Below are 19,721 nucleotides of genomic sequence, written 5' to 3' on the forward strand. Positions count from 1 at the left end.
AAAATTTGGCCAAACTTTTTGTGGATAAATTAATCATCAACAACTGGCAGCATTATTAAAATCTCACAGGAGTGCTCTATAAAGTGAGTTAAAAAGACCTTCCCCTTGCTTTGATGTTGTTGATGTAACTTACCATTAATAATAAAAACATCCACCCAATACTTACCAAAGCACTTTCTAGTACCTTTGATCTTCCCAACAATCCAAAGGTGGTGGTTACTGTTTCATCTTATCAAGCACAGAGAAGTTGAGTCACTGCAGGAGGTCTCACAGTAAGGTAATGGCATCGTCAAACCTGATTGGACAGACGGCACTAAGTTATTTTTGCTAAGCCACCACTAACTGGCTTATATTTCCCTATACAAAAAATAACTGCAAGTTAGTTGCTGTTTTAAGACATGTAGTAGCAATTTTAAATAGTAAGTTAGAAGGAAGAGAACATTAAAAAAATAGTTAAAAAAATCTCCTCTTCACACGTATAAAAGTAATTGGTGTGGCCAGTAAGTTCTTTTTATACACTGCATCAAACATCAGTGTGTGTGGAAATCAACAGGTGTTTTTTGTTTTGTTTTTGTAGAGGCCTAAGAAATGTATGAATCTGAATATAATTTTTTTGGTAGTACTGAAATACATCAGTGCTTTTAATATCTTGAATGAATGCTGTAATTATGCACTATACAATAGAAACTTTCATTAGGATTGGTAAGCTTGAGTTACCAGATCTTCCCTCTTCACTTCTGTTTTCTCCAAAAGTGTCCAATACTACTGAGCATATAAGGGCTGCATGATTCCTAAATATGTCAGATAATTAGCTTTATTGATCTATCTATCTAGCTAGCTAGCTATTATTTAAGAACGTGGGAACTGAAGGTAAGTTACATAATCAGATTTTAGTTCAAGCTAATTTCCATGAGCAGTCTTTTTAGATTTTTTTTCTTTCTTGGTATTGTGGCTAAAATAGTCATTTGGACAGTAAACATTTTAATGTTTGGACATATAAGGTTTGGTGTCATTTTGTTTATGGTATATTAAAATTCATGCACTGCATTTTTCCATTGCTTCTTTTGTTTGGCAGTTATCCAGTGTTTAGGCAGAATATTAACATTAAAAGAAAGAAGGAACTTTTTATCATCCAGTAGAAAACATTTTGAAGTAAAAAAACAAAGATCCATTACAAAGAAAGAGAGCACTATATGTATTTATCTGTTTAAGTATATGGCTGTTACAAAGTATGAGTTCGCAAACTGAAAATCCAGTATAAATGTTGCATGCATGGTACAAGAAGCTGCTAAAATTAGAAAAGTTATTTAAGCTCCCTTCCCCCAAGAAAAAGTTCAGATAAAAACAATTAAAATATAATGCTAAATTTAGCCTTACATGGGAGGAGCTTTCTATTCACAGATTTCCAGTTTTGTGAATTAAACAGCTGTAGCCTTCAAATTATTCAGACCCACTATTTTGGTGCAAGATCAGGAAATGTCTCTTTCTGAAACTAAACTGGGTAGCACACATATATAGTGACTGAAGGCATATGACAACTAAATGAGAACTGGAAAACAGTAAATTGGAATGGAATCCATGGTGGTTACTTAGACGCCAGGCACACTGGAGAGAGAAGGGAAGAGATCTGGGTAAATATTAGTCTAGTGCTTCAGCATTGTTGCAATTTAAAGTGTGTAAAAAGAGAGGCCATCTCAGAGCCTCCAGAAGTATGAAGGTCTTAAAGAGTCCAGGACTGGGTTTTCTGTCTTTTTAATCCAGTAACTATATTTTGTTACTTCACAGGTCAGACTCAATTAGAGCAAAATGGTCACGAATCCCCTTGGGAATAAGTTCGTGGAGAATAAATCTCATAGATTCAAACCCATGTTTTGTATGCAGTGGTCTTTATCTTAACAGATGGCAAACCATTTTATCATTTAGTTAAGAAGACCAAGCGGTTAGGGAAGAAAATGAGGTGGAAGGTGAGGGATTCCAAGGGCAAATACTTGGTAGTACGTACACATGAAGAGGTAAAAAGAAGTCCTAATAAGCGGTGAAATTTATCAGTTTTGGTACTGGTTAGTATACTTTTCGGGCTAATGGTCACCTGAATATTAAATGAATTACAAATGGTGACAGTACCCTATTTTTACGTATCAAGAACACTATGATTTCCTAGGACTGTTTTTTACGTGCCTTCACGGAGGAAACTGCAGGGAACTGAAATGCAACTGGTAAGGCAAGAATGTAGGATCAGGCAGTGTTAAAAGAAATCTCAAAATTAATTGATATTCTCTATGCCCATCACAAACATACCGACAACTTCCCATTTTCTGAGTATTAATGGTCTCTGCTTTCTCTAATTTCTTCTTTCAGGTCCTGGCAGGTTGCATCTTTTCCTCTCTCTGGTATGTTGTCTTTGATATTTTCCAAATATGCTTTGACATTTCGTTTTGCTTTATGAGGATAAACTCCTTCTCTTGTCCAGACTACATTCCATGTCTCTCAAAATTCCTAAGGACAAGAGAATTAGGTACTGTGAGTTCTGGCTTCTAAACAGAGCATTCTCTGTTCTGCGTGAAATGTTGCCATAAAGGCGGGATTTGCCTGAGCAGAGCAGGTCAAACGCCTATTGATTTATACTCCAAGACATGGACTTTTTCTGCCCGCTCTCTCGCAGCGAGAGGCCACGAGAGTTGGTGGGTCAAGGGGAAGTAATTCAGATGTTAGTCATTACACGCCGGCCATGAGGTTACAGAATTTTGGCAGTATTTAAAAAAAGGGGTGGTGGTGGGGGGGTAAACGTTATCATGCTGTCATAATCCGGTGGCTCGTGTTTCGTGGGTTTTTTTTTTTTTTTTGGCATTTCCACCACCGTTTTAAGTCACTTAAAGTACTAGTAGGCTAGTAGGTGGCCGAGTGGCCGAAACTTGGTGAAACGTAAGCCCAGAGACTTTTAGTTGTACTGGTGGAGACAAACAACTCAGCCAGTTCAGGGGTTACTAATTCTGAAATGTGTTAACAGTGGGCCCAAATCAGCTTTCTTCCTCTTCAGGAAGACGTACACGATTTTGCAGGAGAAAGGCCCACCCTTCAGGAGAGCAACGAAAGCCTCAGAGGTTGGAGTCAAAGAGCAGCTCAAACCCTGAGATGACTCCGCATTTAAAACTCTGCCCAGAGTCCGAGCGCTCTCGGGGCCGGAAGCGGGAACACGTGACTGGTCCTCCGCAGCCATTGCTAGACAGGCAGCCGCACCACCCCTTCCATATTTCCTAGCTTCTCCAGCTCAGGGAGACGCAGAAACACCTGACAAGAGTCGGTCCCAGGTAACTTTGGACTCGAGTGTCACCAGAACTCACGCCACTTCCAGGAATGCTTTTCAAGTCCCTCAGCCTAAAAGAGCTGTAGGACACTTCCGCCTGGGTGGAAACCACGTGTCACGCGAGACTTGGGAAGCCGGCAAGCCGACTTGACTACTCCAGTCCCCTGCCTCCGCCCGCCCAGCACCCTCCACGGCGCGTGACGACGCGGCCCACGGCGGCCTCCGCCCCGGCGCGCCTGCGCACCCGGCTCTCGCGGTGTCTCGCGCTCGGCCCCGCCCACCTGTGCCCCCGCCCTTTCCGCCCCTCCCTCCCCCTCCGCCCTGTCTCTCGGCGGCAGCGGCGGCGGCGGCGGCTCGCGCAGCTCGTTGGCTCACTATATAAAGGGGAGAAGCGGGCAGACCGGACGGCTGGAGCTGCAGCCGGTGGCGGCAGCGGCGGCGCGGGGAGCGGCGACCGGTGGTGGTTTCCCTCCTTGGCGCGGGGTGGGGAGCGGGCAACGCCCCCTGGACCCCAGAAGGGTCGTGGCTTTTTTTTTTTAAGGGCGATTCTCGAGGTTTTTAGCTCTGGGAGGACTGCCCCCCTCCTCCTCCTCCTCCTCTCACCGCTCCCCTCTTACTCTTTCAGGATTCGATTTTGTTTGAAATTTTTACCCCCAATCTTGCGGTGGCTTGGGCCACCCTCCGGGTGTTTTGGTTTTCTTTTTTCTTTTTTGGTTTTGTTTTTTATCTTGTTTTCTCGGGCTTGCCCCCCTCTTGTTTGTGTTGTGTGTGGAAATGGCGAACTCGGCAAATACAAACACCGTGGTAAGGACGTGGTTTGGTGGCCGGCGGGGGCTTCGTTCAGGCTGCAGCAACGGCCGGACCGGGCGGGGGCGGGGACGGCGGCGACTCCCGGCCTCTACTCTCCTCAGCCGCCCGCGCGGCCGCCGCCGCCGGCGCTTCCCGCCTCGGGCGGAGCGGGCCGGGGCGGCGGGCGGGAGCAGCCTCGGGCTCGCGGCGGCGGCGGGAGGGCGGGGGCGCCGGCGGGGCCTGGGGCCGCCGCGGGGCGGTCCGGGCCGCGGAGGCCGTTGGGCCGGGGGGAGCGCGCGGCCCTGGCCCCAGACCCCGGCCGCCGGGAGGGAGGGAGGGCGGGAAGCCGCCGCTTCCCCCCCTGAAGCGGGCCCGGCCGCGCTGACTCGAGAAGGGCACCCCGAGCAGCCTCAAAACAAAAACCGCGTCTGGGGAATTGGGCGAGTCCCCAAGACCCACCGTGGTCCACTTCATTGCAGTGGAAGGTGAACGGCTACTTTGGGGGTTACTTGCGGTGTTTCTGACGGTTGTGCTTAGGGAGCCTTCACTGGGGCCATTTTATATTTCTTAAAAAAAAAAAAAAGGACGAAGGTTGAAAAGCACTTATCTCGGTTCCTTCCGAATCGGTAAAATGGCGAAGGGGAAGCAAAACCCCCATCGTATCTTCCACTAGCAAAAGCACCAAAGCAAACAAAAAAAGCTTACAGTGGTCAAAGTACCCCTGCTTTCGCCTTGAAATTTGCCTACTTCTCCCCATTTGTCCCTTTTTGGTAACTTGCGATCACGTAGGTTTGCAAAAAGCAGTCACATAAATAACCTTGTCAGTCACCAACGCAATGTGATCACTAGTCCACCCCACTCTTATTTTTATTCTGACAACAAAACACGTTTTTGCCCGGTCCCAAACACCGCAGACAAGCCCGCGGCCGCCCGACTCCGTACCGTTGGCGACTCGGGTCGATCCATCATGGCTGCGGCCGCTTACCCTGCTTTTCAGTCCCTGAGCCTTGTGGTCCTCCTCCCTTTGGCTGCCCTGTTTATATAGAGCCATTGCCGCTCTCTAATATAGACTCTGCCAGGATGGGAAGGTGCTTTTCAGGCCTACGTCACCGCCTCTCCATTTAAACACTAGATCCGGCTTTAAATAGTGAGAGCTGCTGAGAGCGGGGCTGGGAGGTGCGTGCTCCCGAGGCGAGAGGCAGGAGCGTGCAGAGCTCAGTTTATTTCTAGGTCCTCTCCTTACACTGTAATTTCGCACCCAACAGGGCCGCTTTCAGAGTCCCAAGTTTTTTGTTGTTGTTTTGATGCAGCAGCTAGGGTTTCCTGTCTTTGTTAGGGGAAAATAGAATGCTGTCCCTTCTTTTTATTTTTATTTTTGCTTTTAAAGAGAACTGTAGCTCAGATGTCTAATCGTTTTTGTGTTGGAAAATGCGTTATTGTCGGGAAATTAAAAAAATGCTTCCTACATTAACTGTTAGCTGCAGGGTACTTGACTTTGGTAGTGTTCTGTTCTTCAAGTATTCAGAAAATATGTTAGAAATAAAGCTTCTAATATGTCATTGTTTTTCTATAATGTTGGAGACACGAAGCTTTTTGAAGAAGTAGTAAAGTGCCTAAAGCCTCAACAATAGGACCTTATGTCCACAGTACATTTATGTATAGGGGAATGTGAGTAACGAGAGTGAGGAGGCTTAGTGCAAAATGGATCTTAAAAAATTAAAATTGTAAGTTGACAGTGTTTTTATTTTATTGGATATTGATATTCTAGATGGAAGTTAATCTGATTTATTTTCCAGTGTTCCCCCAGGGAACTAACACTTTGGAAAGGAACCTTTTAAATAAGCATTAGATAGTGACAGTCAGGACTCTTTATTTTACCAGTTTTTAGGTTTGGAATATCTGTGTTTTCAAAACCAGGACAAACCTAAATTACTTTTATTTTGTAAAAGACAAAAACTTTGGCTCAAGTAATGTTTAGCATTTTAAAGAATAACTTGGAAATTGCTTATTTCAGATAGTGCCTATGTACCGCCATGCTTTTAAAAACAGTATTATTGGGGGCTTATCAACTTCTGAACAATTCTGCTAAATTATTCTCTGTGTGTATATGTCATGAAGAATACACGGTTCTCTTTATAGTGCTTTTGTGAATCCATTAAATGGTCAAGTTGTGGGTTAACTAAGGCACATAAGCAAAATCCTAAAACAAGATCAATTCATTAAATAGGGAGTGCCAGAAGAAAGCAAGTTTTGTAGCTATCAATGTCTGGATCTCCAGGCTGAAGAATTTTAGGAGTGATTGACTTCAGAAAACACCAAACATCCAGTTTGCTGAAAAAATAATTTATATCATCAACTTAAGATTCATAGTAACAATTAAAAATTACACCACCTCTTTATAGTGCATTAAGGATCATTATGGGCTTAAAGAAAACCACTTTTTAAATGTTTTTGTAATTCAGTGATTAAATCACCATAGATAAAATGATACCTAGAGTCAGTGACAATTTCCTTCTATATAGATCAGAGTGTTAAAATAAGGAGCCCTGTGGAGTTTCACATTTTGCACATGAATAAAGTTTACACTTTATTTGGTAAAATAAAGCAGGTTAGTGAGTGGAATAGCAAAGGTAAGAACCCAGATATATGAATTGTTTTTCTGGTTGTGATGAAAAGGAACAAATTTTAATGGTTGAGGTAAGTTATACAGAGGAACTCATTGTTTGTAGTTTCGGCAGTGCAAGAACACATTTTCTTAGAGGGTTCTCCTGTGATAACAGTATTGCTGATAGAGATGCTAGTGAAACATTTCTGTTTGAGGTTTGGTTATGAGAGCAAACCTTTGGTTTTATTGGGTAACTAGTAGTTCTTAAGCAGGATATAAAACACAAATCGTGACAAACATCAAAAGAAAAAGGCTGATAACCTTAACTGGGTGTGATAATGGATTTATAACAAGATAGCTCTAGTTTTATCACACTGACATGCAAACTTCTTGCCTAACATCTAAAAATAGGATGTGGGTTGGGCAAATTATTGTCCATTACCTTTTGATTTTTAAAAACTACTTTATACTTTTGAAATGCTTTCACATTTACTCTCCTTTTATTCTTCTGGCAACCTTTAGAAACAATCTTCCCCTCCAACCCTTCCCAAGTACTACCAACAATAATAGTAATAATATTAATTAGAAAAATAAACATTGAGGTTGTCCATGATTCTGTTTCATAGATCATCTGGGCAGTAGTTGAAGGAAAGAAATCCTGGGAAAGAGATCAGTGTGCCTGTTCATCTGGGGCTTTGAGACCTTTAATTGTGGGTATATGAACAGTTTAATGGTGTAGCTTAAAGGCACAGATTGGTTAACAGAAAATAGAAATTATGTGATTTTTAAATTAGGTTGCAGATATTATCAGGCAAATGACTGCAGGATGTAAGGTTCTCTAGGTTAAGGCTTAGTTAGGAGGTTGTGAGATATAGGAGTCAAACAAAGGAAGAATAATAGGAACCAGACATAAGCAACCCATAAGGCTATTTATTGGGTCACGTTAGGTATTTGATTATAACAACATAGGAAATTATAAATGGAAATTGTGTGAACCTTGTATGCGTAAGGACCTCCTGTATACGAATTGCATTAAATAGTCTTTAAGACTTTTAAAATAGGCAGTCATAAAATAATCCATTTTAACTGAAGCAAGTGATATTTGTTAACATGGCCATATCTTTAAATTGTATCTTCTAAGATAAATTTTGGTTAGTTGGAAAAATGATTGTATTATATTTAATTTGTTTTGAATATGTGAAAAATGATCTTTTTCAAGTTTTTTATTTTTCCTTTAAAGCCTAAATTGTACAGATCTGTGATTGAAGATGTTATTAATGATGTGAGAGACATCTTTTTGGATGATGGAGTTGATGAACAAGTTCTGATGGAACTAAAAACCGTGAGTTTGCCTCTTTTCGTTGTTTTTAAAAGTCATACTCTTTTTTCCCCTTAAAATACTCTTCAGCCAGAGACTGATCCATAATTTTTCCATGGGATGAACATTCAACTCTACTGCAGGAGGCAGTGTATGGATAGGTGAAGGATGCTAATTTTAGATAGGTCTACTATCCATCCTTCCTCTGATCTTAGGCACACTGTTTGTATTTCAGTTTCATTATGTGTGTTATGGGAATTGGTTGGACTAACCATATAGGTTTGTTTTGAGGATTAAATATAATAACCATATAAAGTGCATAAGCACAGTGCCTGGTAATAGCATTCACTATTACTAATGGACCATTAACATTGTGTATTTATGGTCTAATTATTTGATATACCTGTAGTTTTGTGGGGGTTTTTTTCTTTCCTTTTTTCATGGTCTTAGTGTACCTGTATTCTAAAAAGTGTTTATGTTGTGGAGATTAAATAAGTGTTAGATAAAAGAATTTCATGTTTTTAAGTCTGATTTTTTTTTTAATGTGGGCCAAATATTAGGTTTATGAAATATTTTATGTTGGGAGCTGGTTTTCTGTCTCTTGGATTTCTTTGGATTTAAGCAGAAATAATTAGATATTTTTATTTAGCATTTGTGTTTTCTTGGTGTTGTAATGACTCATGAAATCATGGAATATTTTTGTCTTATTGCTCAGAACAGTGGTTCTCAGAATAAGGTCTGTGGAGTCCTGAGGTTTCCCCCACAGATTCTTTCAGGAGGTGCATGAGGTTGGCCAGATGCCCAAGTCTGAATAATCATAGTTTGTCATATTTTCAGTAAAAGTTGTGTTTTATGAAAAGTGGCCAGTTAAACTTGCTACTCAAATGCACAAGTACTTTTCCTTGAGATAACTGTTCAATATGCACAGTGCTTTATGTATGCTTCCTATTTTGATGCAGTGAATATTAAAAAGATGTTTACTGAAGAATCAAGATGAGGTCACTGTTAATATTAAGAAATGCAATTATTTGATATTCTTTAATGAAATGTGTTAATATTTGGGATACTGAATAATTCACTGAACTTATGTTTTCCAAATGACCAATGCATGATATTCCAAAATTCCTTCAAAATGAAAGATAAATTAATGGATTTGAATCTGAGAGTATGAAAAGTTCATTGGTGTATGGTTTCAGATTCTGCATTGTAGCTAACTTTTAAGAAACCATCACTTAAAATACTTTTTCTTTTCCCAACTGCTTAGGTGTGTGAAGACAGATTTTCTTCGTATATTCAACCAAAACAATAAGATGGTTGTAGAAGCAGATAGGAGAATCCAGCTATTTTTCCTTTAAGCTATTTGTCACTGAGTTTGATTTGGTTATTTTTGTTAAAAAATGTGTTATTTATGTTAACATGTAATGGCTACATTGCTGTTTATAAATGAATTTGTAAACAAACAAAAAATCCAGCTTAGTAAGCTCCTTGAGGTCCTCAGTAATTTTTAAAAGTTTATCACTCAGGATCCTGAGACTCAGAAGTTTTAGAACTGCTGGCTTAGAAATTGGGTATTGAGCTCCTTGGTACGAATAAGTAATCACAATTACAGTTAAGAACATTTGTTTTGTTATTTATCTATTCAGTGGAAGTGTGGAGGCTGCAGCTTAAGAACTTACTTTAAATAAAATAAACCTCACCTTTATTATGGTGATGAAATCTGTCTTAGAGCATTTAGGCATCTGTGGGTAAACTTCTGTGGAGTTTTTAATAAGACTGCCTGTGCGAGGAAGGAAAAATACATAGATTTAAGTAAGATGAGGAAATTTTTATTTACCATGAGAGAAATATAATGGTTATTAAAAGTGAAGAGTAGACATCCAAAAAGTCAAGTGAAAGAATGCCAGCTCTTGAGGCATGAGTTGGAAGAATCGCAGTATAAACTGCTTAAATAGCATAAAGTATCTCAGGTTATGAATAAGAGAATAAGATTCCTTTGTGTTATGTGGAGCGAATACTTTGCAGTTTATCTTACACTCATATAGTGGTTGTCCTTGAAGTACTTGGACCTTATGTAGAAGATATAACATTTTTAAATGTAGAAAATCAAGCCCCAAAGCCTTTAATCTACCCTAAATCAAACTAGTAGTCAATCCAGGTTGTTTGTTATCTACTCTTGCTTTTCACAAAGTGTGGGGAATTGATTTTTTCCTACTGGTAGAATCAAAGCATTTTCTCCAAAGAGAAGGAGCTGTCTTTGGGATTAAATAGATCTACCTGTATTTTTATTACATTTGATTTTTCAAATATATATTAGTGTAATATATATAATGTAGTATATAATATCTGAATATTATATATGTTTTATACATGGATTTGTTTGTTTGATGGCTAGTTTTTAGTGACAAAAATTGCAAATTATTCGACTTTGAATCCCTAGCCTCTAGCACAGTGCCTCGAATGTGTGGTTGGTATTCATTAAATATTTAATTAAGTTAGTTAATAACAAACATGGCTCCAGAATCTAACAGAACAAAGTAGTTTAATATTTTCGCTGTTTTTCAGATGGGGCATACTCTTCTATTGTGGGTTGTAACTGGATTTAAAAATAAACTGTTATACTAAATTGAGTTTATGTTATTTTAATTCTCTGTACTAAATTTCTTCAGGATCTCATTAGAATGTCCAGAATGTGCCCTATCTGTGGTGATAAATGTTCTGTATCTCTGCTCTCCAGTATGGTAACCACTAGCGACATGTGGCTATAGGCACTTGAAATGTAGTTAATGGAACTGAAGAACTGAATTTTTAATTATAATTAATTCCTATTTAAATCACCATGTGTGACTGGTAGATATTATATTAGATTCTACAGGTTTAGACATTCTTGCTAACAAAAACTAACATTGATTTTGTGTTTTGTGTTTTATGTTTCATAAAGGACTTTGTCATTAGTTCTAGCCCCTTCCTCCTTACTTTTTGGCTGTTTCACAAACTTGTATCAAAAACTTCACCACTGTTGCAAAGGATACAGTGGTGAATTAGATGACGAATTAAGATGAGTAATGACTGTGCATGTAATTTGAAGTTTAACTAGATAATGCTGGAAGAGAGGCGATTAAAAAAATTATCAGCCCAATTCTTGGAGGTTATCTCTTGAAACGCTTTGGACCAACTTTAATGTATAAACTATGGGAGATAGAAAAAACACCTAAAACATGGTCTTGATAGTCTTTAATCTGTTTTTAAATGTAAATTGTGTTTTGGATTAGTGATTATGGGTGGGAATGACAGTCTAGAAATCTTGTTCAAAGTGAATGATAAAATCATCCTTATTTCTACACTGTCAGACCTACCCATATCTAAACAGCAAGTACTGTGGGAGATATAAAACATGGCCTCTCTTCCCAATAAAATAAAATGAGAAGAATTTCTTCAATTGGAGACAAATCTGAAACTCAGTTTATTCTCTAGATCAGGTTTCTCAGCCTTGGCACTACTGTCATTTGTTAATTCTTTGTTGTAGAGAGCTGTTCTGTTCATTGTAGAATGTTAACAGCATACCTGGCCTCTGCCCACTAAATGCCAGTAGTACCACTCATTTCTGACAACCAAAAATGTCTCCATGCCTTGCCAAATGTCCCCAGGGGGCAAAACCACTCCTGATTAAGAACCAGTGTTCTAAATATACTCTAGTTATATATAAATATCTGGGACATAACTTGAACAATAATCTATTATTTTCTACTTTATTTATTCTTAGGGAAAACTCTGTACCCCAACACCATTTCAAGGGAGCCCAGAAATGCAGTTTTCCTGTATTTTATTTAGGACTTAGATGCTTTGTGAAAGTAGAGTCCTTCAAATTTCTAGCTTGGCAGACTGCCAGGAAACAGTAGATTTAATCACAGATTTCTGGATCAAAAAATAGACTCAGAGGGAACATGCTTTGATAAGATCATTTAGCAAATGGTAGAGACTTGAACGTAGGCCTTTTGTCTCCAGATGACATATACAATACTTACCAGTAGAAAGGAAGGTACTAGGCCTGCTGTGATAACAGCAATATAGTATAGAGATTAAAACTTGGACCAGAGCTGGGATTAGGATAAGGCAAGTGAGGGGTCTAGGATGTAGAATTTAAAGGACATTCAGTCTTTACTGTCAGGGACCAGGTTCCCTAACTGGGGACACTGGAGTCAGACTGCCTGGATTGTATCCCACTTTTGCCTGCTATTAGTTGGTGGTCTTGGATTAATTACCTAGCTTATTGTATCAGGTTCTTTTTCTGTAAAAAGGAGATAGTAACAATGTCTGTGTTACAGGATTTTGTAAAAATGAGTCTCTACCATTTGCTGAATGAGCTATACATATATATATATATATCTGTATATACATATACATGTGTTTATATATATCTATACATATATCTATATGATACATAGATGTACATTATAGCCATTTGGGGGACAGAAAATGAATTTTTTTCCATGTCTAATTTCGGAGACCTGGAAAAGATTGATGAAGTAGGATTGCCAGAAATAATAGTTATTGTGTTGGAGGGAAAAATAGTATTATAAAAGAAAAAAAGTTCTTCTATTTCCTAAGTAAAATAAATAAATATGTAACAATTCAGTATTCTTGATTGTTGTCAGTAGTATTAATATGATTATTGTTGCTGAAAACAGTATTGCATTGTTTATTTTAAATAGCTGATATTTAAAAAATAGTTTTTTGATAAATACAATTAAAATAAATTGGAGAAAAGCAAAACATTTAGCCAATTTGAACTTTATATTATTTGATATTATAAGTTTAATGCTAAGTATTTGTACAGTACTATATTTGCATTTTTCACATTACCTAGGACAGTATTTGGTACTTAGTAAATGTGGATTCTCAGTGTTGACTACTCCAACACCCCTTTTTCCTCTGCTCCCTACCCACCCCCAGCAGTTGGAAATGTGTGGGACCATGTTTGCTTGTCTTAATGACTAGTGGGCACCTTTGGCATTTAGTCGGCTACAGGCAGGAATGTTGTTTTTTTCTGTACACTTCCTGTGGCACTATCCTGTACAATAAAGAATTGTCCTGGCCAAAATATCAGTAGCATCCTTACAGAGACACATTATGCTAGAAAACAACAGTTTGTTTTCCCTTCTCTTTTTTGAAATTAATACTAAATGTCTGTAAGTTTTAGTCATTTTGTTAGTTCCTGAATAAGACAGTCTCAGCCTTGAAAGAGTTCATATTTCAGTAGAGAAGGTAAACTTAGTGTGAAAAGTATGATTGAAATATTTCTAGGGTTTGGAGGCAGTGAGTGATTTCTTTTGAGGCTATGTGACTTTGACATTTCCATTGTTTAGGGAATAATGAGGGAATACTGCTAGTCACGGGATAGTTTACTAAGATTTAGACATGAGATATGTATGCTATATTCAGGGAACTGCAAGTACTTTGACACTGTTAGGAAAGTAGAATGCAAGTTATAGTAGCAGTTAGAGAGGTTTAATATAATTCTGTATTAAGGAGCTTGATCTTTAAAGTGAGAAAGATTCTCTGGGGTGCTAGTTCAAATGCAGATTTTTGTACCTCTGCTCCAGAGAGTCTGACCTGATAGAGGCACAGTCTGACATTTTCTTTTTAATTCAATTACATATACCAAAAAAAAAAAAAAAATTAAGTTGACTTTTAACAACCCACTAGTGGGTTACAATATGCACTTTGAAAAGCATTGGTTTAGACTTTAATAGCATGCATTAAAGTGACCTGGACAGGTTATTAAAAAAGATTTTTGGCTCCATCCCCAGAGTTGCTGAGTCAGTAGGTCTGGCGTGGGGCCTGAGAATTAGTATGCCTAACAAGTTCTCAGGTGATGCTGATGACCACATTTTGAGGACCACAGATTTATAGAGGATAGATTGGAAGAGCAGGTTTTCACTAGAATGTAGGCTCTGTGAGGAGAAGGATTTTTGTCAGATTTGTTCACTGTTCTCAATGCGTCTAATAGTGTATAGTATATAGGAGATATCAGTAATTATTTGTAGAATTTATGACTTGATGTGGGGAGCTCAGTGGGCTTAGTCATTACATTTTATGGTAGTATTGGTGGGAGGAAAGGATTTGAAGCAGGGCCATACCAGTAAGGATAGAGCGGAGCAATGCTTTGGGAGGGATAGTGACAGTAATGATGGTGTTGAGGTGGATTCTGACTCAGGCCGCTGACTTGGGAGGCTAGGTGAGTAGTGGTACTTGGTACTTAGCACATAATATATAATCATTAATATTTGCCATTACCATGGAAGATTCATTGAAGTGATGTGAATGGATCATATTGTAGTGGATAGACCAATGGGAGGTGATCCAACTGAAGCTTTAAATTTAAAAAATGATGGTTTAAACAACGGTTTCTTAAAGCATATCAATCAATGGTACCTTGATTTTTGGCTTACCAGAGGCTAGGTTTTGTTTTGTTTTAGAACAGGCAAAAGAAGTATAGAAGTTTTGGGTGAGTGCAGACTGTTTGGGAGTCTTTGTATATATGTTAGTTGGAATGTATTTATTCATTGTTAAGTGTCCGTTTTGTCCTGTGTGCTATGCTAATGGCCACTCTACAGAGATGAACCAGATACAACTTGAGCTCTCAGAAAATAATTCTTTATTACCCTAGGAAGAACTCTAGCTGTTTTTAATTTGAGATTTTTCAGAGACTTAGATTTCTTAGCTGGAAGTGATTTTAAAAGTAATTCAATTTGTCCTCTTTTTAGATGAGGAAAATGCCTGAGAAAAATACATAATTTGTCCACAAAGCCGAATAATGGCCAAACCAGGACTGTGTTTCTGGCTTCTGGTGTAATGCTCTATTACACAATTAATAGTACCACCACCATAATAATGAACACTAACATTTATTGGTCACTGAGTTTATGCTAGATTCTGATAAATGTTTTACATAAATATGTTACTGAGTCCTCACAACAACCTGTGAGAGAGATATTGTTACTGTCTCTGTAAGAATAGTCTTCAGGCAAGTCTAAATACTGAGCTTGGTAAGGGGCATAGGTTGCTTTGGGAGATATCACATGATTTTTTAGCAAGCCATTAGAGATATACTGGAATTGTTATTAGCATGTAGCTACAAATAATAGAATTTCTTAAACAGTTGGAAGTGTCGGGAAATGATAAAAAATCATTTTAAGTATGGTAAAAGAAACTTTTTGAAGAATCTGATAAAAGTCTCAGGTGTGTTAGGCAATATTCCAAGAGCATTTCCCAGGGGAGAAAACAAAGTGTGTGTAGGTGCTAGGTGCTTGTGTATAAAATGACTGAATTACTATTATTTCTAAAATATTTTATTTATTTGAGAGAGAGAGTGCGTGTATGCCCAAGAGTGGGGGCAAGGAGGTAGGGGGAAGAGGGACAAACACACTGTGCAGAGCCTAACTCTGAAATCAAGTGTCGGACGCTTAACTGACTGAGCCACCCAGGTGGCCCCCAAATAACTGAATTATATTTAATTTGTATATTTAAAAAATGATTTGTTTCTTTCTTGGGCAATTTCTTATAAGGATTGAGGTTCTCCAGATTGAACAATAAGTCTGGTAGAGAGGAAATGTGTTTAGGGAGAGGGATGAAATAGTCGTACATATTTTATTTTTTGTCTTTTGCCCATGTCTGATTTTTTTCCCCACCATAATATCTGTCTAGGGTGAGAGGGGAAAATAGAGAAGTGGCAAAGCAGAAAAGGATTGTTATTCCTTGTCATGATGGAAGATGGAGGGGAATTTCAAAAGGTGTGGTGGGTTGAGAGTGCCTCTAAAAGCATTAGGCATTGCCGTTTCTCTTTCCTTGTGTAAGATCAGATAGATGGAAAGTTAGGCTGTTTCTCTTTGTTCAGATCAAGAAAGGATGAATTTGTTTTGCATGTGTAATCTGAAAGTTAGAGGTTTCATTAAAGGGAGATTTCCATGAAAATAGTTAATAATTGATTTGACATTAAAAAAAGAATAATCTTTGATTATTAAAAAATAGCTTATATGAAATTCTGCCTGAAATTTCTAAGGAATTACTGTAGAAAGTTTGAAGATATAAAAAGAAACAAAATTCTTCATTACTCTAAGATAGCAAAAAATAAATTTGATACTTTAAAGGTTAATTTTCATTGTATATATTTGGGTAAGAATTAGAGATTGGTTTATTTTGTGGTTTATGTTGTTTTTGAAAATGGAAGAATCTTATAAATAGACTAGTAAAATATGTTTTGTCCACATGTCCAGAGTTATCTTTACTAACATTCACTTAGAATGTTCTTTGCTTTTCTTTGCTTTAGTTGTGGGAGAATAAACTAATGCAGTCTAGGGCAGTAGATGGATTTCATTCAGAAGAGCAGCAGCTTTTATTACAAGTTCAGCAGCAACATCAACCCCAGCAACAGCAACATCACCACCACCACCACCATCAGCAAACTCAACCACAGCAGACGGTACCTCAGCAAGCGCAGACCCAGCAGGTCCTCATTCCTGCATCACAGCAAGGTGAGGCTGGATATATTTTTCTACTTACAACTTGGAAATGAAATTTGTCATTTTCAAAGAAGAGAAATACTGTAGGTTTTTCCTTTCTTTTGACTGAGGGGATAGTCTGTATATGTGTATTTACGTACACATTTTGTATAAAACATGGATTTTGTATTGTAGTAATGATAAACAAGTAGTTAATTGAGAGCCTAAGATGATGTAAGTGTATTAATACTTTCTTTTGAGAAGGCTACTTAATGGTGGATTTCCTAAAATATGTCATAAAGATTATTTATTAAGGGTTTTGTTATTTTATATGGTAAAATCGTTACCTACTTTCTTTATGAAATTGATTTATTCAAAGACATTTGAGTTTGGTTTTTATAAATATATTTTAAACACTGGGGGAGTTTTGTAAGTATGGCAGTCTGAAATTTCAATTTCCTAATACTTTAAGTGTAAATTGACCGAATTAGATTTCTTTTAAGTGAAGAGTATATGTGTGTGTGTGTGTGTGTGTGTGTGTAATAATTTGTATTATTTGGTTTAAATGTAAGAAAAACCAAGTATTTATAGACTGTGTCCATAGTGTTTTGTACTGTGCAAGTAAATTTACAGGTTTGTTTCATTGAAGCTTTACAAAAGGCTTTGTAAAGGAGCTCTTCCAACATTTCGATGCTAAGGAAAATTGGGCCCTGAGAAGGTTAGGAAGCTTGGCCTGTTACATGTAATAAGTATTTTCTGTCATGACACATAATGTATTCAGTTATGAAACTTCCCAAGCATTTGAGTTTTGTAAATCGTGACTGGAGAGGAGAATGAAAGTAAACGAAAAGTTTTATTTCAGGGTAATGGTTTAGTTACCCATTTGCCTCATTTGAGAGTATCTGAGAATATATAAGACTTAAAATTGATAGTGATATATAGTAAGTAATGTATGGTAGAAATGTCTGGATTGTTTTACTGTCTATACCAAATAAGACTTTTAATTTTATTCTATACCTGCATCGAATAATTTTATCCTTTTGATCTGTTTTGATGACTGTTCCTCCTATTGCCTTCAGGCCTGGCTCTAGGATTTTAGGTCATCATAAATTAAAATTTGATTTTCTTCACTCAGAGAATATTGGGATAATGGGATTATCTGTTTATTCTCTGAAATTTGCGGAATCAAACACTTAGTTCCTTTTATACTTATGTAACATTGCCATTCTTTCTTTTTTTTTTTAAATATTGCCATTATTTCTGATATATATTTTTTAAAAAGTTGTTGGAAGTAACTTTAGATTCTGGCAACTGTCAAATGGGAAAAGAGAGCTATGTAGATGAAAAAAAAACTAGTTAATAGTTTTTTTGAGCTCATTCTTAATGGGTTACTAACTCATTCTAACAGTAGTATTTTATCAGTAAAACAATATTAAGTTCACAAGACAATTATGTTCTGTGTGAAAATTTCCGGTTTAAGAATGCACAGAGCTGTGTATGTACAGGTATTAGGTATCTTACTACTTCATGTTCCCAAATTCCTTTGTATCCGTAGGCGTTGTTACTCAAATCTTTTTTTAATTGATGTTTTCCAGTATAAGATGTTATCACAGCTGTTATTTACCATAGAAATTTATAACATTCTGAGGTATCAAATGGGTGAATGCATTTGAATACAGAAAACAGGAAAAAGTTTTCAGCATTGTATAGCATTCTTACGATTATGAAACAGCCTCGTGGTTCCTTGTTTGCACTTGTACTTTTTTTTTTTTTTTTAATAGCTGCTGCACCACAAGTTATAGTTCCTGATTCTAAGCTGATACAGCATATGAACGCATCAAACATGGTAAGACTCAGAACATAACACTTTGTTTGGCTCTACTTACTCTAACTCAGAATTTTGATTATGCCCAGGTATGTTGTGTATTAACAACTTGAAGTTTGTTCAAGACTTGAACAAAATGGCTGTTTTATTTGGTTTTCTAATTATTGGATTTAGCCACAGATTTAAGTTTAGCTTGATATTTAGATATAGAGATTCATAAAATTATGCAGTTTTATCTTGAAAATACCAAAAGAATGATGCTTTGTGAGAACTATTTCATCCCATGCTATTTTTGGAAAATGGGTTTAGGGGACCTCCCAAACATAATGTGCCAGTTATAGTTCTGTTTCAGAAGACCCATTAATTGCTAGAAGTCAGGAATGCTAAGAATTATAAACTTTAAAAATGAAAATGAACTGTTTGGATAGTTCAGGGTAACTGTTCCTAAGACCAAACCTTTCAAAATTTTTGCTCTGATTTAACCGTAGCATAGCTTAATAAGATTTATTACAATAAATAAGATTTATTACTACTTTAAAATACATTTTAACCAGTTGAGTTTATTATGCATTAGTTTTTTGGAATTTCTGAGGGCTATTCACTGAACATAAGTCCTCAAATTTCAAATTTGATTTAGGACATGTAGTATTTCCCATCAACTATAGTACCATATAACTAAAATTAGAAAAACTACTACAGATTCTTAGAGAATCTTTACCTATAGACTTAAATTTTTTAAAAATAAGACATTCAAATGAAGTCTTATTGGAATAGTTATTCCATTACTTTCTCATAAATGGTTTTTCTTTGTTTTGTTTACAATAAATAGACTATTAGTGGAGTCTCACTCCTGACATTTCATTCTTAAATTCAGCCAAACCTTTCATTAAAGGCAAGAATCATTTTTTAAAAAATCTCTTAGCCTAATGCTAACAATGAGATTTTTTTTTCCAGATAGTTCTTTTTTTAATGAAAAAGCAAAAATATATATTTTTCAAAGATTTATTTATCTGAGAGAGAGCGTGCCCGGGCACACGGGTGGGAGGAGGGAGAGGGAAAGAGTCTTCAGTAGACTCTCCACAGAATGCAGAGCCTGAAGGGGGGCTGGATCTCGTGACCCTAAGATCATGACCTGAGCCAAAACTAAGAGTTGGACTCTTAACTGACTGTGCCACCCAGGTCCCCTGAAAAAGCAGTATTTTAAGGGCGCCTGGGTGGCTCAGTCGTTAAGCGTCTGCCTTCGGCTAGGGCATGATCCCGGAGGTCTGGGATTGAGCCCCGCATCAGGCTCCTCTGCGGGAAGCCTGCTTCTTCCTCTCCCACTCCCCCTGCTTGTGTTCCCTCTTTCGCTGGCTGTCTCTCTCTCTCTCTCTCTCTCTCTC

At 37.6% G+C, this 19,721-nt stretch overlaps 1 protein-coding gene, 1 long non-coding RNA gene and 1 other non-coding gene across 8 annotated transcripts in view; 2 read left to right on the forward strand and 1 right to left on the reverse strand.

The window, feature by feature from the left end:
- The window catches only part of LOC103670590, a 29,268-nt gene extending 24,107 nt beyond the window's left edge, over positions 1-5,161 (reverse strand). For 4 of the 6 annotated variants that reach the window (XR_005837653.1, XR_570618.2, XR_570616.2 and 1 more), the window contains exons 1-3: positions 5,036-5,161; positions 2,299-2,496; positions 167-295 (exon numbers count right to left, since the gene is read on the reverse strand). This is a non-coding gene — a long non-coding RNA (uncharacterized LOC103670590). Of the gene's footprint in view, positions 1-166; positions 296-2,298; positions 2,497-3,288; positions 3,524-5,035 lie in introns of those variants that run through there. The other 2 variants (XR_005837655.1, XR_005837654.1) reach the window with 2 other exon arrangements.
- Positions 3,634-19,721, forward strand: part of GTF2A1 (general transcription factor IIA subunit 1) — a 44,239-nt gene continuing 28,151 nt past the window's right edge. The window contains exons 1-4 of the mRNA XM_040641589.1: positions 3,634-4,108; positions 7,939-8,040; positions 16,343-16,547; positions 18,296-18,360. Coding sequence (XP_040497523.1) covers positions 4,079-4,108; positions 7,939-8,040; positions 16,343-16,547; positions 18,296-18,360 — 402 coding nt within the window. The 5' untranslated portion in view covers positions 3,634-4,078. The remainder of the gene's footprint in view (positions 4,109-7,938; positions 8,041-16,342; positions 16,548-18,295; positions 18,361-19,721) is intronic.
- On the forward strand, positions 17,566-17,709 carry LOC121105286. The gene has a single exon (XR_005837755.1). It is a non-coding gene; the product is annotated as a small nucleolar RNA SNORA79 (small nucleolar RNA).

The sequence above is a fragment of the Ursus maritimus genome, unplaced genomic scaffold (genome assembly GCF_017311325.1).
Source record: "Ursus maritimus isolate PB19 unplaced genomic scaffold, ASM1731132v1 scaffold_25, whole genome shotgun sequence".
NCBI classification, from domain to species: domain Eukaryota; kingdom Metazoa; phylum Chordata; class Mammalia; order Carnivora; family Ursidae; genus Ursus; species Ursus maritimus.